Raw genomic sequence first — 24,766 nt, 5'->3', positions numbered from 1 at the left:
TTGTAAATTACTCCACGATTCAAAAAGATATTCCGGTGTGCATCATTTTACGATATGACAGACAAAAAAGAAATTGAAAACAAAAGTTGACAATACTTTAAACGCGTTTTCCTCAAAACTGTTTTTTTCAAACGCTGTTGAGATATTTTTTGTTTTATGCTTATTTTTTGTTTAACAATAATAAATATGTTGATATTCACCCTTTTTTTGCAAAAAAAATTCATTGATTTGACTTCTACGTAGTATCAAAAGTCAAAATGCGATAAAAATTAAAAAAAAACTCGATAGCATTACCTCGAGAAACTCATAAGCTAATAAAATCTTTTTGAATTTTTTATTTACCATGATCCAATGATGAGTTCTGATGTCCACCGCAAAATTCATTATATTTTGAGGTGTTTTTAAAAATTTGCCAACGTTGGCTTATTGTTCAATATTTTTCCTTGAATAATCTATGAAGTGTACTGAATATGCCTATTTAATTTAAAAATAAAATAATTCTACCATACTTTGAAAAAAGAGTGTGTTTGAAATATTGATTTCAACCCCTACGGCGCCACTTGAAGACACGACTTTGATAGGCAACCCATGCTAGAAATATTTGTCTATGTATGAAAGGAGATCGCACACATCTTATGGAAAATATAATGTCACTCAAATTCAATAAAATTTATACGATTAGATTCGTTTTAATATAACGATCAATTCTTATCATTGCGCCAACTCTTAATTATGATTAATTACGGCGCAAATTGCAATTAAAGTTTATCGAAATCACATTTTTGGAGTCCATAAAATGTTAGTTTACAATCATTATTGCTCTGAGTGCTATTCATAACAGCTTAAATCCCGCTGGGCCTAAGCGGATTAGTGAAACTAATCCGCTGATTTATGGAGTACCGAAAATCTAGGTATTTTAAAATATTTTTTCTCTCTCTAACTTATGTACCTACCCATTTGATTTCAGATTTATTTATATCAATTTCTGCTCTTATTTTTGAAAATAGAGAGTTGGCGCAATGATAAGATTTGATCGTTAATTTAAAACGAATCTATTGGTATAAATTTTATTGAATTTGAGTGACATTATATTTTCCATAAGATGTGTGCGATGTCCTTTAATAAAAAAAATGTTTCATCTGGAAAGCATATGGGTGCAGGTCGAGCTATATTCGGATCTTGGACTATTACCACTTAGTTCCAATGGGTAAAAAACTGTGACGCTTGCTGTTTACTTAAAATGATTTATTTCACATGATATTTTTTAAAACAGTTATTCTTTTTATTGTAACATAAGAAAACTTTGCATTTTTCACAGTGTGTGCGAGATCGACCCTTGCAGAATTCCAGTTTGCACCTCTGTTCGTGACCATCAACCAGGATGGGCCAATGAGCAGTATTGTCAAATCTTTTGTCTTCAACTGGTACCGATTGTTTTTTCCTTTTGGCTGTTAAAGGAATTTCACCAGGAGATGCAGAACTAGGTCGTCCGACATCAGGTGTCCCTACTGACACCTTTGTTAGTCGGCTTCCTACAATATTTCAAATCGGTCATCTTCATATCATTAAATATCTCTTTATCAATTTTTCCTTTAATCCAGGATTCTAAGTATTTAGCAATTTCACCCAAATTAGACATTTTTCTTGAAAATACAATGCCAACATTAAAACAGTATTTCTGCCAGTACTTTACATAGTGCAAAGACTGGTTCTTATTGCAAATATCCATGGTGGCAAATGCCACCACCGGGAGCCGAATGGGTTAAAATCAGAAAAGAAAACCAAATAGCAAAAGATGCATACAAAAATCTTGGGTAGCTTTCAGCAAGTTAAGCTATATTTTAAAGAACAAAGATGTACCAATATGTCTAAAGTGTAGATTGTATGACAAGTTATCTTCACAAGGACTACATAAAGACTTACGACCATAACCCTTATAAAGAAAATTTTATAAAAGCTCAGTACAACTCAAAGAACAATGGAGAGAGCCATGCTCGAAATCAGTTTGAGAAATAAGATTCATAATTTATTTGTGACAGAAGAAAATTTACTGATGTGGATTGTATAGCGATGTTTAACTGGCAATGGTCAGACTTGTTGCTCGAGATGACCCTAAGTAATAGATGCAGAAAATAACAAACTGGAGAAAGCAAGAGAGGAGTGTTCAGAAGACATCAATGGAAATAAATGTCATAGTCATACTTTATTGATCCTTTACTTTAAGACATTAAAAAAATGTATAGGATGCGTCACTACAGAATTCAGTATAAAAACATTAATGCGACCTGCGAAATGGAAGAGACATATGTCCAGTAGTGGACAGATATGGAGTGAAGAAGAAATGCTTATAACCTATTGCTGGTCCCAAGTTATATCGTTAAGAAATAAAAACTATAATACTATGAAGCCTATGACTCACTACCTAGAACCAAGCTATGGGAAGCAATGGGACATCACTGTTCTAACCTATGATGTCACTGTTGACAAGTACATAATTGTGGCTACATACACAAATGTGGCTGAAGTGCCAAGGCCTATACAACAGAACAAAAGAGATTAACCTTTTATGGACATGTTAGAAAAGCAGACCAAAAATATTGGATAACAGAATAACAGAGTGTAGCCAAAAAGGAAAAGAGGCAGACCTATACTATGAAGCTTACTCTTCATGTCCAAAAATCAGTAACATACAATATTATTATATCTTTACTTGTTTCTGACATACACAACTTCTCACCACATTCGCATCATGAACACACATCTTGAACATGGTCAAGATAAATTAGAAAAACTGTTATATTACACAAATTACATTTTTTAATTACTTTCTATTTATCTCACCTGAATAATATGCTCCTCTTGGTTCTTTACTAAAGTCTTCAAGAAAAAGTTGATTCTCTATATGGATTTGCTCATATTTGTTAAATTCTTCCTGAATTTCATCTTTTTGTACAATACCTAATAAATAAAAAAGTTAGAAAACTTTTTCGTTTAAATATTGGCTAAGAGCACCTGTCTATATTAGTACCTGTCTACAAAAACAAGGGAGACATACAACAATGTACAAACTACAGGGCTATAAAACTACTTAGCCACACCATGAAAATATGGGAGAGAGTAATTGATAGACGGATATGTGAAGAAACCAAAATATCTGATAATCAATTTGGCTTTATGCAGGCAGATCAACAACAGATGCAATTTTCATTGTACAGCAAAGCAACTGATGGAAAATACAGGAATAAAGAGACCAACGCTCATATGGTATTCATTGATCTTGAGAAAGCATATGATAGAGTCCCTCGAGAGATTCTGTGGTGGGCACTCAATAAGAAAGGAGTCCCTGGCGAATATGTAAAGATTGTGAGAGATGTATGAGGGAGTAACGACTAGTGCTGGGACAGGTGTGGGAGAGACTGATAAATTTCAGGTGAAAGTAGGATTGCACCAAGGCTCGGTGCTTAGTAGTGATGTAACGAATGTCGTTTTTTGAACATTCGCGAATACGAATGCGAATGCGAATATCTAATAACGACATTCGCGAATGCGGATGCGAATGCGAATGTTCATTTTTTTTTTAATTTGTTTCTATTTTTGAAATGTTTTCTAAATTTATAATGAGAAGTTAATTGATATTTAGTGTAAATCAATCTGAATCTTAAGCTTTATTACATTATACCAAATAATAAAACAACGTGAAGCCTGATAATCTGATTATACGAGGTTAAGTTACCTTTTTTTAATAAAAAAAGATGAGAAAAAGAATAGATTTTGATTTTATTAATCTCACGTTATTTTCAAATTATTTTTTCTCTGATATTCATATTCGCAAAACATTCGCACAAATTTTGCGAATGCGAACGCGAATGCGAATATGCAAAAATATGCGGATATTCGCGAATGCGAATGCGAATACGAATATTCGTTACATCACTAGTGCTTAGTCCTTATTTATTCTCATTAGTTTTGGACCAGATAACAGCGAAACTACAGGGTACCATTCTATGGTGCCTAATGTATGCTGATGATGTAGAGTTAATAGGAAATAGTGAAAGAGACTTAGAACAAAAACTGGAACAGTGGAGACAAGCTCTGGAGGAAAAAGGTTTAAAACTTAGTGGGGCAAAAACAGAGTATTTGGAATGTTCATTTAAAGATGGAGTTACTACAAATAAAATGGTATCTTTGGATGGTAAAATGATTGTGAAAAGCAATAGTTTTAAGTACCTACGATCGGTATTACAGAGTAATAGAGAAATAGATGGAGATGCATGCAGTACAATTAGGGCTGAATGGATGAAGTGAAAAGAAGCGAGTGGTGTGTTGTGTAACAGAGAAATTCCAATGAAGCTGAAGGGAAAATTCTATAAAACAGCCATAAGACCGGCTATGATGTACGGAAGTGAATGTTGGGCAGTGAAAAAGAAAGAGGAACAATGAATGCATGTGGCAGAAATGAGAATGCTTAGATGAATGAGTGGTGTGACAAAGAAGGATAAAATTAGAAATGAGTATATTGGGGGAAGTCTAGGTGTGGCACCAATTGATGCCAAAATGAGAGAGCATAGGTTAAGATGGTTTGGTCATGTTCAACGTCGAGACATTAATCTCTCAATACGAAGAATAGCTGAAGTGCAGATTTCTGGAAGGAGTAGGAGAGGAAGACCTGGGGGGAGACGATAAGGCAGGACATGTTGCTAAAGGGGATTAACATTGATATGACCCAAGATAGAATTGTGTGGAGAAATGCAATTAGGGAAGCTGACTCCGCATAGGGATAAGGCAAAGAGAATGATGACTGTAGTCAAATGAATTATGAAGCATACCATTTTGAACAGTTACTTTTTCAGCCTTATCCTCCTCCTCCTCTAATTTGATGTCGTCAACACCAACATCCGTGCGTACTTTCTCCAAAGTGTTGCTATCAGCAAAATAATTATTTGTATCTGTATTAGCTAAATCTGCATTCAGTAAATCTTCCGATATCTCATGTTTAACTGTATCAGGAAATTCAATATGAGAGAATTCAATACTTTCTTGTTGGATCATGTATTCTTCCGAAAAATCGCTTGGTTCCTGTTTTACTTCCATTGGATTGAATCTAGAATAATTGCACTGTATTAATTTATATATTATTTATGTTGGAATATTGTTAGTACTGTATATTTATTATTGAACAAACTGGAAAGGTGGGTAGATTCTTGACAATCTGCAATTATTACTTATGAAGAATATATTATTTACCTATAGTTTTATTGATGGTGATAACACTAGACATACACAAACAAAAAGTAAAATCGTTGGTATATATAATGATATCCGTTTTATATTCATTTATTGTTAGAAATTAGAAATAATGGATTAAAACAACAATAGTACAATATTTACTTTCTCATAGCCTCGGCCTCCTACATTTTACAGTCCCGAACATGAACATTATACAGACCTTAGACAACTTGTCTAAGATACAGACTGTCATAAGTCAAGTGTCAAATGATAGGCATACATACTTGTTGTAATCTTCTAATGCCCGTCGTATTAGATGTGACAACACTGTCGAGCTGTCAAATAGAGGGCTTATTTATAAATACAGGTCATAAATTTAATCACATATTCTGGGACCAAAAATAGTTTGATTAAACCTAACTTACCTTAGTACAAATGTGCATATAAAAAAAGTTACAACCTTTTGAAGTTACAAAATGAAAATCGATTTTTTCCAATATATCGAAAACTATTAAAGATTTTTTTATTGAAAATGGACATATGGCATTCTTATGATAGTAGAATCTTAAGAAAAAATTATAGTAAAATTTGGACACCCTATAAAAATTTTATGGGGGTTTAGTTCCTTTCAACCCCCCAAACTTTTGTGTACGTTCCAATTAAATTATTATTGTAGTACCATTACTTAAACACACTATTTTTAAAACTTTTTTGGCTCTTAGTACTTTTTCGAAAAGTCAGTTTTTATCGAGATATTTTGAATATTTGTCAAATCCATCACATATTTGTATATGGTTAAGTACGATTATGGAGACTTGGTAATAATATGAAAATTTATGAATGATTTACATTTTTAGGTATATTTTGAACCGTATTAAAAAAGAAGCCATATCTCGATAAAAGGTGCCTTCTCGAAAAAATACAAAGAGGCAAAAAAGTTTTAAAAACACTGTGTTTAACTAATGGTACCGCAGCAATATTTTAATTGGAACGTACACAAACATTTGGGGGGTTTAAAAGAACAAAACCCCCATAAAATTTTTATGTAAAAATATTAAAAAATAAGCCTCAACTCGATAAAAACTGCCTTATCGAAAAAATACTAAGAGGCAAAAAAGTTTTAAGAATATTAAATTTAACTAATGGTACCACAATAATAATTTAATTGAGACGTACACAAAAGTTTGGGGGGGTTTAAGGGAACAAAACCCCCATAAAATTTTTGTGGGGTGCACAAATTTCACTATAATTTTTCTTTAAGATGCTCCTGCCATAAGAATGCCACATATCCATTTTCAATAAAAAATCTCTAATAGTTTTAGATATATTCGAAAAAATCGATTTTCATTTTGTAACTTCAAAGGGCTATAACTTTTTTTATGTGCATATTTGTACTAAGGTAAGTTAGGTTCATTCGAACTATTTCTGGTCCCAGAATATGTGATTTAATTTATGACCTGTATTTTTGTTACACCCTGTATAATTTTCCTAGCAGGAAGAATAAAATGTTTAAGAGCTTTTTTGATAAATTGACACAAATTATTCTTTATTTTATCAAATACTATAGATTTTACTTAGATAATAAACAGTCATTAGTAAACAAAGTAAGAACACTTATTATAAAGGTGATATATTAAAATATTTAAAACGAAAATATAAGTGATTTGGATACTTTGAATTTTAGATATTTTTGCTTTTTTTGTACACCTTTGTCTTTTATCTTGAATTAATTTAGTATAATTATTAATAAAATATTAGCTAAAATACATAACATAGAACTTCGTTTGAGGTTGATTACATGAACATAATATTAGTCCATTAAAATGTTACATTTAGGTTGCATTTCTTAGAGGAGTCAATTTTATTTTTTTAATGTGTAGGGGGGTTCAGTAGAAGCTTAAGTTCAAGTTTTTGGGGTCGCCACCCTTGTCCCCCGGCCGCCATATTGGAAAAAGGGGTGCAAAGGGCTTTCGCGCTGTATTTCCTAAACTAGCAATCCTACAGAAAATTTTATTATATATAAAATGTAGCAAATTAAATTTTCTACAATTTTATATTTATTACTTTTTATCGTTAAGTGACCAACAAAAAAGTTATACACAAAATAATGAGAAAATTTTGTAAGAAGTTTCCTTTTGGAGGTTATAACTTTTTTTCCGTTCATTTCACAATAAAATACCATCTTAGCGATTTTGTAGAGGATATTTCAATGAATAATTTTCACTATAAAGTTGTTTAATTTTATTTATTATCTAGGTTTTACAGCGCTCCAATCTTGACCAGATTCTCGAATTCTCATAGAAATACAATAAAAAAAATACTTTTCTATCTATATGTCGAGCGGCAGCAATCATTATGCCGACCGCGAAAATGAAATTTAAGGTGAATGACCAATTTTGTTCTATTTTTATGTTTTTGAGGTCGCTGAATCCGAATATGAAGTTTATTTTTATCTAGATTTGGTGGAACATGTTGAAAAATCAAATTTTATACAAAAATGCCGAAAATCAGTTTTGATGATTTTCCAAATTTACCTCGCTGTATCGTTGGTCGCTGTAAATATTTCCTTTTGAAATTTTTACTGAGTCATCTTTGAAGTATGCAAATAACAACGGAATTTGTCCAAAATGTTTCAACTCATTAAAAAAGGAGTTGTTAGTTTTTAAACATTTTGTCATCATATTTCGTTAGTTTTATGTTTACTTAAAAAAGTTAAGTGACAAATTTTTCAGTTTATAGTTTTAACCAACACAACAATAAAATATAATTCATGAATAAGTTTTTGGGAAAATTTTAAGTCAAAATATACAATAGGAAAAAAGTATGTTACTTCATAGACAAGAGGCACACTCCAAAAAACGCTTGTATCTCGAGATCCTGACCACGGTGTGGTGAATGGCTAATTTTGATCATACTTTATGATTTTGATATCAAAAATTCGTTTTTTGGTCTTCTTAAGAATTTTGCATTTTGCGGTTGCGTCTGTGCCCAGGCAACCAAGTGACGTCATATTACGTCGAGGAAACGTCAGTTTCGGTTGAATATATACACGTGTTTGAAAATTACGTTATATAGACGTCTTTTGTAGGTGATTTTAAATACGTAAGATTATTGACGTTAAAATACGTTTAAAAAACGTTTTCATTTCAGACAGTTTAAGGCTGACGTCACAAAATTGGGAGGAGCTTTTTTGTATTACTCCAAACAATTTCATTAAATAATGTTCATAAGAAATTTCTCATTTATTGTTTACGTGGTTTGTGTCTTGTGTGATAAAATAAGACTTTGCATTTAGATATTTAGTTGAAAAAACGTATTAATTAAGAGATTTGTATTCGTTTTTGCTCAGTGAGTTATTTTGATGCAGTATTCTTCTTAACAACTGTTTGAGGTTATGTTTATTTTCTGTTAATGAACTAATTATGTGTTATCGAGTTTTAAATTAATGTTTAGCCTTCTAAGATTGCTTCAGCAGTCTACAAGATTTAGCTATGAGATGGCAAAGAAAAATGACGCTTATGTATTACTGTATACAGGTATTCCAAATGAGTTGTTCATGATTCTTTTTGATTTAATGGACACTGTTAAATTAAGATATTACGGGCCGGTTGTTCGAACGCTAATCAACAATTATCATTATCAAATATTTAATTACTGTCACCAAACTGTCAACGTCAACTTTGTTTGGGTTGCTGAAAACATAATTAATTAAAATTATGAGATTTATTATCAATTATGTTAATAATTATTGTTATATTAATTGATTATAGTCTCAGAATTGTAAGCAATTATGTTTTTAGCAACCCAACCAAAGTTGACATTGACAGTTTTGACAGTAATTAAATATTTGATAGTGATCATTGTTGATTAGCGTTCGAACAACCGGCCCTAATAAGTATGCTGGATAATTTGTTAATAAATTATTTATTAGTTTATACCTATGTTGTTTCAGTTTTGACACAGTAAGTAGATATACTTATTATAAATAGTGAAAATTCTATAATGCGAGGGCTGGTACAATCATGCAGAATCAATGTTAGATTGCTTCTAATGCACAAGCGATCTTAAACAAATAATGGTAGTATATCTTCGACACATGGGACGTAGACCTATAGGTTTCATGTTACCTATTTTTTATACTACCTATTTTGAAACATCTGAAAGAGGTCACTTTTTGAAAGTATTAAAGACGTGATTTTACCGACGTATAAAAGTCGTCAACTTTTTGACGTTTTAAAATCGTCACAATTATGACGTCAAATCGATGAGACAAATACACGTGATTTTCAACGTCGGTACTACGGTATAGAAACACGTCAATTGGTCATTTTTATGACGTGTTATCTACGTTATAAAAACGTCGTTTGGTTGCCTGGGTGGTTACGTCATTCTTCTTCTGAAGCGGCAAACAACTTCTTGGCCTTTTCTATATATGCTTAGGGTTATAAGTTTTATAGTGGGGGGAAAGGTCAAAAACAGATTAATAATAGCATAGGAATGTTAAAATTATAATAAATTGTATAAATAAAAAATGTGTATAGATAGAAACGTAAGCCTAATAACTTTTTTTTTATTGTATCCCTATGAGCATTCGAGAATCTGGTCAAGTTTGGAGCGCTGTAAAACCTATATAAATAAATAGAATTAAACAACTTTATAGTGGAAATTGTTCGCTGAAAAACCCTCTACATAATTGCTATAATGTTATTTTATTTTAAAATGAACTGAAAAAAAGTTATAACCTCCAAAAGGAAACTTATTAAAATTTTTTTACATATTTTTGTTTATATCTTTTTTGTTGGTCACTTGACGATAAAAAGTAATAAAAACAAAATTGTGGGAAATTTAATTTGCTACATTTTATGTTTAACTAGATTTTCCGTAGATATGGTAGTTTACGAGATATAGCGCGAAACCCCTTTGCACCCCATTTCCAAGATGGCGGCCGGTGGACAAGGGTGGCGACCCCAAAAACTTGAACTGAAGCTTCTACTGATCCCCCTACACATTAAAGAAATAAAATTGACTCCTCTAACAAATGCACGGTATGGCTTAAAAAATGTAACATTTTAATGGAGTATACAGGGTGTTTCATTAATAATTGTCCATATAGTAACTGGAGAAACCTTAGCTCAAAATACGAAGATTTAACCTAAAACACTTAAATAAAATGTGGTTCCTTACTGAGTTACAGGGTGTTTTATCTAAAAATTGAAAAATTATTTTTGCTCAGCATTTTAAAACTATTCGACATATCCTTTTCATACTTGGCAGAAAGTGCGACTACTATACACTCTACTAAACTATGATAAACAAACGTTTCTATCTACTACCAGAGGCGTACGACAGGGAATAGTGAATGGTTGACCCTTCTCAAATTCTACGCCACTGGAGGAATTACCATTTTAGTGCCATTTTTAGATTCACTAATACTTTCTACGTAAATAATACACACTTCATTGGTAACGATAAAGTAATTAGTTTTCGAGATATTTGAAGTTAAATATGAAACGGCACAGTTATTTTCATTAATTTATGATATGATTCATATGATTAAAATTTAAAAATTATCTGTAGCCAGTACTTTAAAACTATTTGGCATATCCTTATCATACTTGGCAGAAAGTGTAGGTACTGTACACCCTACTAACTTAAGATAAATAAACGTTTCTAGCTACTACCAGAGGCGTACGACAAGGGATAGTAGCTGGTTGACCCTTCCCAAATTCTACGCCACTAACGAAATTGCTATTTTAGGGTAATTTTTTGATTTTCCAATACTTTTTACGTAAATAATATACTATTCATTCGTAACGATAAAATTATTAGTTTTCGAGATATTTTAAATTAAAAATGAAGGGATACGCTACATTAATCAAAATAACCGTGTCGTTTCATTTTTAACTTCAAAGATCTCGAAAACTAATGACTTTATCTTTACGAATGAAGAGGATATTATTTTCATGGAAAATATTGGAGAATCCAAAAATTAAACTAAAATAGCAATTCCGCCAATGGCGTAGAATTTGGGAAGGGTCAACCATTCACTTTTCCCCGTCGTACGCCTCTGGAAACAGCCAGAAACGTTTTTTTAACATAAGTTGGTAGTTTGTACAGGACCTATACTTCCTGCCAAGTATAAAAAGGATACGTGGTAGTTTTAAAATGCTGAGCAAAAATAGTTTTTAAATTTTTAGATAAAACACCCTGTAACTAAGTAAGGAACCAAATTTTATTTAAGTGTTTTAGGTTAAATCTTCGTATTTTGTGCTAAGGTTTCTCCAGTTACTATATGGACAATTATTAATGAAACACCCTGTATAAGTTTATCTTTAAAATGAATTTTATCTGTATTCCGATGATATTTATATTTTAACAATTGTTTTTCAAATTCGTGTTTGCAATGTATTATGAACTGAACTGGGGTAGTAATTATAAATATTGATGAAATAGTTAAACCACCCCTAAGTGAAAATTTCAAAATATAACTGTTCTGTATCTTTACCCTCATTATATTTAATTTGTGACCTAAGACCTAATTTTAAAGTTGTTGTTAATATTCAAATTCATCTTTTAACAAAAATGTATGGATTTCCTATTTAATGCCACTTCCATTTCACCAGATAATAACTTAACTTCACTTAAACTACAAAAGTCCAGCACATAACTTGAAGTCATTGGTTATTTATAATAATTAGTTCTTTCCTTTTCATGGCACTGTCCCTTTTAGCACCATTTTCATGCTTTGTCAAATATTTTTTAAATTCAAGCAATGTAGAAGAATAATAGGGTTTTATTTAAATAATTCAGAGAAATAAAATATCAAATATATAACATGTCATATATAACAACGTCCGAAAAACTGTAGCGATTATAGAATGATAAGCCTTATGAGCCACATTTTGAAAATCTTTCTACGTATCATCCACAGTAGAATCAGAGATAAATGTGAAAAAGACCAGGATGAAACACAATTTGGCTTCCGAAATGGACTGGGAACCCGGGACGCACTCTTTGCACTAAATGTGTTATTGCAGAAATGCCGAGATCAAAGGAAAGACGTCTTTGCTGTATTTATTGACTATGAGAAGGCCTTTGATCGAGTACAACATCACAAATTAATTAAAATATTAAAGGATAAAGGAGTTGATAGTCAATATGTACGAATCATAGAAAAATTATACTGGCGTCAAACAGCGACAGCTTGCATAAATGGAAAATCAACAGAAATATGCAAAATACAAAGAGGTGTCAGACAGGGTTGTATACTGTCCCCACTGTTATTCAATTTATATTCAGATAGAATATTTAATTAAGCGCTGCATAATTTGGAATGGGGTGTGAAAGTTAATGGAATTCTGATAAATACAATCAGATATGCAGACGATACAGTTATTTTAAGTGATGATATGAATGGATTACAACACCTTTTAAATGCCATTGACACAGTGGGAAGAGAGTTTGGCCTAAATATAAACTGTTCAAAAACAAAATACATGGTATTTAGCCGTTTGGCCCATCAAGATTCACGGTTATATGTTGATGGTCATTTAATTCAAAGAGTACCCAGTTTTAAATATCTTGGTTGCCATATTACTGAACAACTAGATCCAGATAAAGAGATAAAATGTAGAATCGAGATAGCCCGCATATTTTTAAAAATGAGGTCATTCTTCTGTAATGATACCTTTCAACTTCAACTTCGAAAGCGCATGATTAAATGCTACATTTGGTCAGTCCTCTTGTATGGTGTCGAAGCATAGACATTAAAAATATCCACCATTAACCGTTTGGAGGCCTTTGAAATGTGGCTGCACAGACGTATACTGAAAATACCATGGACGGCTAGGCTGACAAATGTGGCAGTCCTTAAGAGAGCAAATGCTACCCGCGAGCTGCTTGATAACATCAAATATAGAAAGATGGCCTATTTTGGACACGTAGTAAGGGGAGACCGGTATAATATTCTTCAACTTATTATGATGGGTAAAATCGAAGGACGCAGAGGAATTGGTAGAAAGCAGGCCTCTTGGTTGAAAAATATCCGGGAGTGGACAGGAATAAAGAAAGCAGAACACCTATCGAGACAGAGACAGTTTCGCCATGTTAATCGCCAACGTCAAGGGGACTTGATAGGGCACGTTAAGAAGAAGAAATAACATGTCATATTTAATGCATAAACTAAAGAAAATATTAAAAATAAAAAAAACTTCTGATTATGTACATATCAATTACTTTCTTGAATAACTTTACTTAGGCACTTCCATCTTCTTACTAATTCTATTTAGAAATTGAAATGTGTCTATATTGACCCGATGGAACAATCCTTGCTTGTGATTTTTGCAGACTTATGATAGCTACATCGTTCGCATATGCAGTAATTTGTAATGTTTTGGTGTTTATATGGCCGGTCGCATTGGTTTTCTGATGACTAACTCAATAACTAGGTTGAATAGCATGGTTGATAGACTGTCTCCCTGTCTCACTCCGATGTTGATGTCAAACAGGGGGGGGTCAGTTCTCCATCAACTCTGACTGCAGCTTTTGAACCCTGCAACGTCATTTTTGTGAGCCTGATATATTTATTAAGTATATCTAGGTTATGAAGGTCTTTCAGCATTTTGTCTCTTTTCACACTATCAAAAGCCAGTTTAAAAGTCCATATTATACACTCACCGGCACAAAATTCCGCCACCCAAAATTTTTGATTAAGTTTGACAATTTATAACTTTATTATTTGTCCTCCGATTTTCAAGATTATTGCAGCAGTTTGTAGAAATATGTATTGATATCGTTTGGTATTATTCCGGTAACAAAAAAATTTTTTTGCTTGGCATTATACAGGGGTGAATGGAAGCATTGTATTTTCTCCCAACTTTAAAGAATTCTGTGGAAAAATAGAAGAGCTAATTTTGTTTCATAGTCCTGTCATACCTACTATCCCGGAGGCATCACTAAAATTTTGTTTTTTGAATTATCCGAATATCTCTTTTGTTGTAAGAGCTGTACCATTTTTTGTAAATAAAAACACTGATTGACTCATAAAATACAGGTTGGATTGATAAGATTTCACATTGATAAGGTTTTTCACCCTCTCATTATGTGTCTGTATAGCCATAGTGTTGGCAAGGGCATTATTTTATGTTTAATAAATAATGGTTTGCAAGATTCCAAGTAACCAACTTTTGCAATTATTCTAATTGCTTTTTTTGCAATTTAAATATTGTTAGTGCATTGCAAGAGTTTCCCCACAAAATAAAGCCATAGCTTTATGGCTTTACGAACGGAAAAGAGAAAAATAAATTGTTCTTAAGGTATCAACACTTTTAACAAGTTTTAGTTGTCTAAGTAAAAATAAAATACTTGAAAATAGGGAACTTGCATAAATTTTTAAATTCGAAAAAGATGTTATAAATCACAACAGAACATAATTTAAAACATGTATCAAAGATAAAAAAGTTTTGTTTGTCTTTCGTTTGGCCCCTAAAGACGATAAAAAATTCAAATTAAAACAGGTGGTCAAAAATGCGTCGTGACGTCACTTGGTTTTACATGTACATTTTTCCAATAAAGTAAACAGAATTTTAAATTAGACGTTATAAACGTCAGTAGAAAATACATTTATGTGACGTTACAAGTGTTTTTGATCGTTAGACCTATTCATAGAAAATTTGTACTTTTACAAAATGGTTTTATTTTCAATAGTAAACCTTGGTTCCTTTCCTTCAAAAACAGTATAAAACTACAATTTTAACAAACTGGTATATATTATTACAATGATATAGGATAAATGTCATTAGAATATAAATATTTTTGACTTATTCCACGACTATGAGCTTGCCAAATACCCAAGTAGGTGGAGGCCAATAAACTAAAGAAGGAGAAGAAGAATATACCTAAATATAAGGTCGTGTCTAGGTATACGCTAACGTGTACGCAAATAAAAAAGTTAGAGTGTCAGTGATTTCTTATTTTTTATTTGTTTAGTGTTTGTTTTTAAATTAACTACGGAGTGTGGACAATTATTTAGTTCTTTTAATGAGTTTAAGAACATTTTAAAACAGTACGAAAAAGATAAGAGACTATAAATTAATATATATTTTTTTAGTTATAAATGAAATAGTATTACCGAAAAAGATTAAAATATAAGGAAGACCTAAAGCTTTCACAATAATAATTAACTTGTTCTGAAGCTATTATCCTTGTGGCATTTTTTTAATCAACTAGTCTAAATGAGAACTAAGCCACAATTTAACTAAAAAATTGATTTTATTAACGTTTCGACTTCTAAACCGGATGTCGTTGTCAAAATACAAAATATTATTAAATTAAACAAAAATGTTGTTGCTTAGTAAAAATTTTTTTCTAATAATTTATTTAATCTGACTAATTTTTGTATTTTGACAATGACATCCGATTTGGACGTCTAAACGTTAATAAAATATTTTTTTTAGTTAAATTGTGGCTTATTTTGCATTTAGAATAGTTGATTATAATAATTCACTTACGTATAAAAATTATTTTAACAATATTTTGTACCTACATGTCATGTAAACTAAATACATATAATTATTTTGCTAACCTAAATATATACTTTTATATTATACATTGATTTATTACAATTAAGTTTGAAACATCTGAATAGTTCTGCTTCTCTTCCCTTAACAAATATGTTTCTATCAAACAAACACTAAACATATCAAAATAGCATGTACCAAAATATATAGTCACTGCGCAAGCTAAATAATGACGTCACTGGCTTGATGAAGTTTAATTCGCGTCTACCTAACTTTTTTATTTGCGTACACGTTATCGTGTACCTAGACACAGTGAAATATAACCATAATAAAAACTAATGTAAAACTATATGACGTCACGGGCCGTTTGAACTACTCTATACCGCAGAAGACTTTAAATATGTATTTCTAAGTTATTACGAGTTTTTGAAGCGTGAAATTTTGGAAATCTCATTTTTAAACAAAACTGAACATTATTATCTAATAAAAAAAATGTGCAAGTTCCCTATTTGCCTTTGAGATGGTCAATATGGTTATATACCAAGTCAGTGTGTTGTCAATTGTCATGCCCAGCAATTTTACAGTATTTTTTCCACATGAGCATCGAATGGATTAGATCTAGTTTAAGTTTATTTGCTGCGAACCATGATTGAGCATTTGAATTTACATTCGTAGAAGTGGTTTCTAAAAGAGAACGATTTCTGCCAGAAAAAATAAAAGTAGTGCGTCGTTTGAAAATAATACTGTTTTACATGGAGCCATAAAATTGGGCAAGTCATTAACATATATAATAAATAATAGAGGGCCCAAAACAGAACCTTGTGGAACTCCATGCTTAAATTCAGAGAAATTTTACAATATTTTTTTCCACATGAGCATCGAATGGATTAGATCTAGTTTAAGTTTATTTGCTGCGAACCATGATTGAGCATTTGAATTTACATTCGTAGAAGTGGTTTCTAAAAGAGAACGATTTCTGCCAGAAAAAATAAAAGTAGTGTCATTTGCAAATAATACTGTTTTACATGGAGCCATAAAATTGGGCAAGTCATTAACATATATAATAAATAATAGAGGGCCCAAAACAGAACATTGTGGAACTCCATGCTTAACATGCTTAAATTCAGAGAGACAATTTCCGTATCTGACTGCTTGGTATCTATCAGTTAGATAAGATTTAATTAGTTCTAGAGGAGTACCTCTGATACCGTAAAATTGCAGTCTTTTTAGTAAGATATCATGACAAACACAGTCGAAGGCCTTTGAAAGATCACACAACGTTACAGCAGTTTGGTTATGCTTCTCCAGCCCATCCACTATGCCACTCATCACATCTAAGAGTGCATGAGTTGTGGAACGACCCTTTCCTTACAGGGTGTCTCAATTTAGAGATATGACGTCATCGTTGATTTTCTTAAATGGCAACACTATCATTTTGATAGGGAGTGTTAAAGTTATACGTAACTGCAAAATTTCAAATTTTTATTCCTTACCATTTACACGATAATAAAAAACAACAAAGTTATGTCTGTAATTTGGAATAACTTCAACAATTCAAATACTAATTGTTTTTTTGAAACATGCTGAGACCCGTCGATTAGTATTTAAAATTGTTATTTTTGACCTACAATGATAATGTATACAGGGTGTCCCAATTTAGAGGTATGAGGTCATCGTTGATTGTCTTAAATGGCAACACTGTCATATTTTGATAGGGAGTGTAAAGATATACATAACTGCAAAATTTAAAAATTTTATTCCCTACCATTTACAAGATAATAAAAAATAACAAAGTTATGAAAAACAAGTTCAAATAATAATTGAATTTAATTATTTCAATTAAGCAAATGCTCATAATGTTGCCCATTGACAATAATTGAGGGCAACATTATGAGCATTTGCTTAATTGAAATAATTAAATTCAATTATTATTTGATTACTTGTTTTTCATAACTTTGTTATCTTTTATTATCTTGTAAATGGTAGGGAATAAAAATTTTAATCTTTGTAGTTATGTATAACTTTACACACCCTATCAAGATAGATATCAAAATGACAGTGTTGCCATTTAAGAAAATCAACGTTGACGTCATAACTTTAAATTGGGACACCCTGTATACATTATTATTGAATGTCAAAAATGATAATCTGAAATACTAATCGACAGGTCTCAGCATTTTTCAAAAAAACAATTAGTATTTGAATGTATTGAATTTATTCCCAATTACAGACATAACTTTGTTTTTTATTATCTTGTAAACAGTAAAGAATAAAAATTTGATATTTTGCAGTTATGTATAACTTTAAACACCCTATCAATATATATATATATATATATATATATATATATATATATATATATATATATATACATACAGGGTGAGTTTTTAGTGCGGGATCGGTCGATAACTCCATTATGGTATAAAATATCGAGAAAAGTTATTTAAAAAAAATGTAGGCAATGATACTCTCCACGCTTGGAAAATATGTCCATTTATACAGGGTGATCAGTAACTGCGGGGTATATCAAACATATAATTTTTTAAATGGGACACCCTATATATTTTTTCATATTTATATTCCCCTCATAATTCTTGTTCATATAATATATGGTTTTGCATTACTATACAGAGTATTTAACAAGTTATGACCATTTTTATTTCGAAATCACTATGAGATTAACACCCTGTATATAAAGAAGTAATTCGTAGACAATAATTTGTTTTATGTAATAAGATAAACAATATACTGTAGTTGTTAAATTAAGTCCAATTCACATCATTGACGAATATTTGTATACAGGGTGAACTACAAAACCAAATTACGATTTTCTCTATTTTTTTAAATGGATCACCCTATATTTTATTTTTCAACATTATTGTATTTAATATACTCTTTCATTTTTATATAGCATTCCCTATATCTAAACTGATTACTTTCCGAGATATTTTTAGTTTTCTTCAAATTTCGGGAATACATTCAATTTTTCTAGTAGAAATAAGTTAGTATTGAGTGATAATTAAACAAAATTATTTTTATTAGATAAATAACTAACACATAATATAAACCATAGCAATATGCAGTGAATATACCAATAAATGTGATATTAAGAAATTATCATATTTCCCTAATATACAAGAATCGTAAAATTCCTACAAAAAAAACTTTGTATTGTATATAAAAATATAACAAGATTATTTTTATTCAATAAATAACTTACATGAAACATAAATCAAAACAATATACAACTGATGTAACAGTTTTTAGATTGGTATATCAACAGCATTCTAAGCCAAGAATTTTTTAGTAGAATATTCATTTTTATAAGCACTTTTGAACTACAAAACAAAATTACGATTTTCTCAATTTTTTTTTAATAGATCACCCTATATTTTATTTTTTTGAAATATTGTATTTATGATACTCTTTAATTTTTATATAGCATCTCCTATACCTAAACTTATTAGTTTCTGAGATATTTTTAGTTTTCTTCATTTGCCGGGAATACATTCAATTATTCTTATAAATATAAATAACTTAACAAATAAGTATTATGTAATAATATAATATAACAAATATTTTCATTCAATAAATAACTAACAAAAAAATAATAAACCATAACAAAATTTAATGAATGTACCAATTAATGTGATGTTAAGGATATAAGTCTAAAGTAAATATTGAAAATGACCACTTTCAACGTCTATGCAATTTTGTAACCGATATTCAAATGACCGAGCCACATTTCTAACATTTTTGTAAGTCAATATTATTAAAAGCTTCTTTTATTCTATTTTTCATATCATCAAGCGTTGTTGGATGCTTCTGGTATACAAGGTTTTTTATATAGCCCCACTTGAAAAAAATCAATTTTGGAAGAACTGGAGCACCGTGTCGTATAAAAACCTCAACCGTCAAAAAATGTGGACCAATCACATAATCTCTAACAATATCACCTTAAACATTTATAGATCACCTAGTTTGAGTGTTAACAAAGTAGGGATTTCTTATTGGTGCATATTAATGAAATTTAATATGAAAATTATATTATTAATAACTGCGGGTCACAATCTGCTATTAGGAATGTGTTACTTAAAACTGCTTGGCTTAGAATGCTGTTGATATAATAATCTAAAAACTATTAAATTAGTTGTATATTGTTTTCATTTATGTTTTGTGTGAGTTGTTTATTAAATAAAAATAATCTTGTAATTTTATTATACACAACATACCTATATTTTTTTTTGTAGGAATTGTATGATTCTTGTATATTAGGGAAATATGATAATTCCTTAATATCACATTTATTGATACATTCATTGCATATTGCTATGGTTTATATTTTGTGTTAGTGATTTATTGAATAAAAATAATTTTGTTTAATTATCATTCAATACTAACTTATTTCTACTAGAAAAATTGAATGTATTCCCGAAATTTGAAGAAAACTAAAAATATCTCGGAAAGTAATCAATTTAGATATAGGGAATGCTATATAAAAATGAAAGAGTATATTAAATACAATAATGCTGAAAAATAAAATATAGGGTGATCCATTTAAAAAAATAGAGAAAATCGTAATTTGGTTTTGTAGTTCACCCTGTATACAAATATTCGTCAATGATGTGAATTGGACTTAATTTCAAAACTACAGTATATTGTTTATCTTACTACATAAAACAAATTATTGTTTATGAATTATTTCTTTATATACAGGGTGTTAATCTCATAGTGATTTCGAAATAAAAATGGTCATAAATTGTTAAATACTCTGTATAGTAATGCAAAACCCTATATTATATGAACAAGAATTATGAGGGGAATATAAATATGAAAAAAAATATAGGGTGTCCCATTTAAAAAATTATATGTTTGATATACCACGCTGCTATTGATCACCCTGTAGAAATGGACATATTTTCCAAGCGTGGAGAATATCATTGCCTACATTTTTTCTCAATAACTTTTTTCGATATTCTATACTGTAATGGAATTATCGACCGATCCCGCACTAAAAACTCACCCTGTATATATATATATATATATATATATATATATATCAAAATGACAGTGTTGTCATTTAAGAAAATCAACGATGACATCATATCTGTAAATTAGGACACCCTGTATACATTATTATTTGTATGACAAAAAGGACAATTTGAAATACTAATCGATGGGTCTGAGCATTTTTAAAAAGAACAATTAGTATTTGAGATATTGAATTTATTCCAAATTACAGACTCTCTCTGTGTATAACACCTGTATGATGTTTGTATACTGCTATCTGGTCAAAAATGACCAATGATCAGTTATTCTTTGACCTAACTTAATAAACAAAAAATACTTAAATCTAAGGGCATACCCTATGGCTTCCTCTTATTTTATCTATTAACTAATGCACTACAACTAACATGCAATAACATCACAGCACTATGCTCTGCTTTTTACACTAAACTGCTACACATTTACACTAACTCAAATGGTTTTGTCCTTATGAGTCTTCTGTTTAGTTCAGTGTTGTCAAGAAGTTGGATTGCCTCGACATTCACATGACTATGCAGTTTCTGCTTGTGACTTGCTGCTGTTCTCTTAATTACTTCGGTCACAGTTTTCATACCCAGTCCTGGTGGAGGTTGCTGTTACGGATATACCAAGGAGCATCAAAAATGATCCTCAGTACTTTTCGTAAAATTAAAAATAAAAAAGTTTCTCATAATACTTATATGTGCAACTTAAGTGACAGTCGACACCCTGTATATAATATATATAAGTAAATATAATGTAGAAATATTTTTATTCTCAGGTTTTTCGGTCTGATAAATAAAACACTTTATTCTTGCTTAAACGTTTCGGCTACTTGCCATTTTCAATAAGCACTTTAATGATTAAAACATTACAATTTTAACAATATATTTTCACATACACATTATATTTTAACATTCACAAAAATGTATGCTTCACTCTCAAGATGTTAACGGAGAATGAAAAAGTTAGCCCTGTCTGGCTAGCCTGGCACCATATGTTAGACACTTCAAAACGCCAATTTTGGCGGCACATTTCACGTTAATAAAATTTGTCATGTTTGTCATTTCACGTTTGCATGCACTTCCTTATGTCTTTTCAAATAACCTGATTGAGAAAATGACTTTAAACAAATTTTACATTGATATGGCTTATCTTCAGTGTGCGTTATTGTATGTCTTTTTAAATTATGTTTTTCAGAGAATGACTTAAAACAAATTTCACATTGATAAGGTTGCTCACCAGTATGCACTCTAGTATGTTTTTTCAAAGATCCCATTTTAGTAAACGATTTCGAACAAATTTCACACTGAAAAGGTTTTTCATGCGTATGTACTCTCGTATGTTTTTCCAAAGCACATAATACTGTAAACGACTTCGAACAAATTTCACATCGATCAGGTTTGTCACCAGTATGCACTCTCATATGTATATGTAGATTTGTTGATCTGGTAAACGCCTTCGAACAAATTTCACATTGATAAGGTTTGTCCCCAGTGTGTGTTGTCATATGTCCTTTCAAAGCACTTCTTACTGAAAACGACTTCAAACAGATTTCACATTTGTAAGGCTTCTCACCAGTATGTACTCTCAAATGTATCCTCAGGTGAGCTGATTGGGAAAACGACTTCAAGCATGTTTCACATTGATAAGGTTTCTCTCCAGTGTGCGATTTTACATGTTTTTTCAGAGTTTCTTGTCGGGAAAATGACTTAAAACAAATTTCACATTTATAAGGATTTTCATCACTGTGCATTGTCAGATGCCTTTTTAAAGCAGATAAATAGGAAAACGTTTTAAAACAAATCTCACACTGATAAGGTTGTATTTCATCATGTGATTTCATATGTACCTTCAAACTTTTCATATTTGAGTACGTCTTAATACAAATATAGCACGGGTAGGGTTTATTATGCACTTTATGGTAGTGTGTTTGTAAATCATCCTTCAGAGAAAATTGCTCATGACAAATTTTACATAACAATTCCTCAGTGAGCTGACCCATATGTTGTTCTTTATTAAATGTAGGTTCTGGCGAAGTTTTTATTATTTCCTTTTTATTCCTCTCCCCAAAACCTAAAAAATAAAAACAAACTATAAACATTTGTTGATGTCCATTTCTTCTTCTTCTACGGCACTACAGCCCAAATTGAGCCTTGGCCTCCTTTATTTTTTGCCTCCACACTTGCTTGTCTGTGGCTGCTCTTCTCCATACACGGACTCCTAAAAGGGCTTGTGCGTTGCTGTTTACTGTCTTCCTAGCACTTTCTTGGCTTTCCATTTGGTCCGATTCTATTTAATAAAGAATTCTACATTGAATGATATTTAAAATACATAGAATTGTTTCTAGATGGCGGTATAATCAATAATGAAATATGGTTTTAAGTATGTGAAATAGTTATGTGAAGTTAGGACAAATAAGCTCCATATTGCCCTTGGAAAGGCAATGTTGAGTTCGAATCAAGGGAGAAACTATTAACAACATCAGATATGCAGATGACACCCTCGATCATAGCTAAAAGTATCGAAGATCTTCTTTTCTTGAATATGGTCAAGATAAACTACCAGAAAAACTATTATATTACACTACATTCTTTAAGTAGGTAATTTTTAATTATCTCACCTGAATAATATCCTTCTCTTGGTTCATCCTTACAGCCTTCAGAAAAAAATTGATTCTCTACATGTACTTGCTCGAATTCGTTAAATTCATCTTTTATTACAATATCTATTAAATAAAAAAATAAATTTAGAACACATATTTTCAATATCAATTAAAAAAATATTGTATATCAAGGCGATAAGTGTTGATAAGCATTTAGTTGTAGCTCAAGTTACATTTTTCCTATTTTGATTTTATTTTTAGTTGTAATATCTCATTGTAAACTGTAACCAAATAAATTATGAAGCATACCATTTTGAACAATTACTTCTTCAGCCTTATCCTCCTCTTCTAATTTGATGTCTTCAACATCAGCTTCCATGCATTCTTTGTCCAAAGTGTTGTTATGGACAAAATAATTATTTGTATCTGTATTAGCTAAATCTGCCTTAAACAAATCCTTGGATATCTCATTTTTAACTGTATAACGAAATCCAATAGGAGAGAATTCAATATTAGGGTAAGCGATACAGTTGTTGGCCTCCATACAGTAATTGGCCGTTTCACATTTAATATGTATTATTAAGAATTCCGACTATACCGCAGATCTGGCAACCCCTATTTCAACCTCGGCAATTTTCCTTGCAGCCGTCGCCGAAAGAACAGTTCTCAGTTTATTGATAACATTTACAGGAACGTGTCCTATGTCGAAGGCTGTTGTGTATCAGTGAAATTTGTGCAATTTTTAGTGAATCAAGTAAGCGAGGGACATTTAATATCATCATTTTAACGTAATATGTAAGGTAGTACACTTGAAAAAATTGTTAATTTTAAGAAATATTATAATAAACTATTAGAGGAGCTCGAATTATTGTGTAAAATTTGGCGCGAAATTATTTATTTATGGGGCCAATAACTAATTCGTAATAAGTACACAAAATGCAGTAAATGGCCACCCGGCCAACAATTTAAACAGTAGTTGGCCGGGGCCAATAACTATAATAAAACAGGGGCCAATCACTATATATGCGCTGTTTTGTATTAACTACCTTATTCACATTTACAAAATCAATGTTTTTTTTTTCAATGAAAAAGTTATTATCAGCCTGAATGTTCCGACAACGATTGTTTCTTTGATAATTGAATATAAAATATATTTTCTCAATCAACGCTTTAAGTTCGTGTATACAGACGTTTACTGAATGTTTTATTTTCGTTTCAGAATGCTTAAAACGTCTGAAAACGAGAATTATGTTAAAAAATATGCAGAAGAAAGTTTACAAAAAGCGATCGAAGCTGTAAGAAGAGGATTGCCGAAAATAGAGGCGTGCAGACGATATAAAGTACCAAGAGCCACTTTGCAGTTTCGATTAAGTGAAAAATTTGTAAAAAAATC

General features: G+C 30.9%; 2 protein-coding genes across 5 annotated transcripts in view; both read right to left on the bottom strand.

The window, feature by feature from the left end:
- LOC126880601 (S-antigen protein) overlaps positions 1-22,832 on the bottom strand; it is a 46,459-nt gene extending 23,627 nt beyond the window's left edge. Inside the window, exons 1-4 of one of the 4 annotated variants that reach the window (XM_050644582.1) lie at positions 5,389-5,489; positions 4,827-5,101; positions 2,842-2,958; positions 1,231-1,532 (exon numbers count right to left, since the gene is read on the bottom strand). In XM_050644582.1, the coding sequence (XP_050500539.1) occupies positions 1,246-1,532; positions 2,842-2,958; positions 4,827-5,101; positions 5,389-5,396 (687 nt within the window). In that variant the 5' untranslated portion in view covers positions 5,397-5,489 and the 3' untranslated portion in view covers positions 1,231-1,245. Of the gene's footprint in view, positions 1-1,230; positions 1,533-2,841; positions 2,959-4,826; positions 5,102-5,244; positions 5,490-22,620 lie in introns of those variants that run through there. The other 3 variants (XM_050644581.1, XM_050644578.1, XM_050644579.1) reach the window with 3 other exon arrangements.
- LOC126880973 (zinc finger protein 726-like) overlaps positions 21,832-24,766 on the bottom strand; it is a 186,672-nt gene continuing 183,737 nt past the window's right edge. The window contains exons 4-6 of the mRNA XM_050645057.1: positions 23,683-23,965; positions 23,392-23,496; positions 21,832-22,844 (exon numbers count right to left, since the gene is read on the bottom strand). Coding sequence (XP_050501014.1) covers positions 21,832-22,844; positions 23,392-23,496; positions 23,683-23,965 — 1,401 coding nt within the window. The remainder of the gene's footprint in view (positions 22,845-23,391; positions 23,497-23,682; positions 23,966-24,766) is intronic.

The sequence above is a fragment of the Diabrotica virgifera genome, chromosome 2, assembly GCF_917563875.1.
Source record: "Diabrotica virgifera virgifera chromosome 2, PGI_DIABVI_V3a".
Taxonomy (NCBI): domain Eukaryota; kingdom Metazoa; phylum Arthropoda; class Insecta; order Coleoptera; family Chrysomelidae; genus Diabrotica; species Diabrotica virgifera.
Note: the sequence above shows the minus strand (reverse complement) of the source record. Positions and strands in the feature narration are given on the sequence as shown.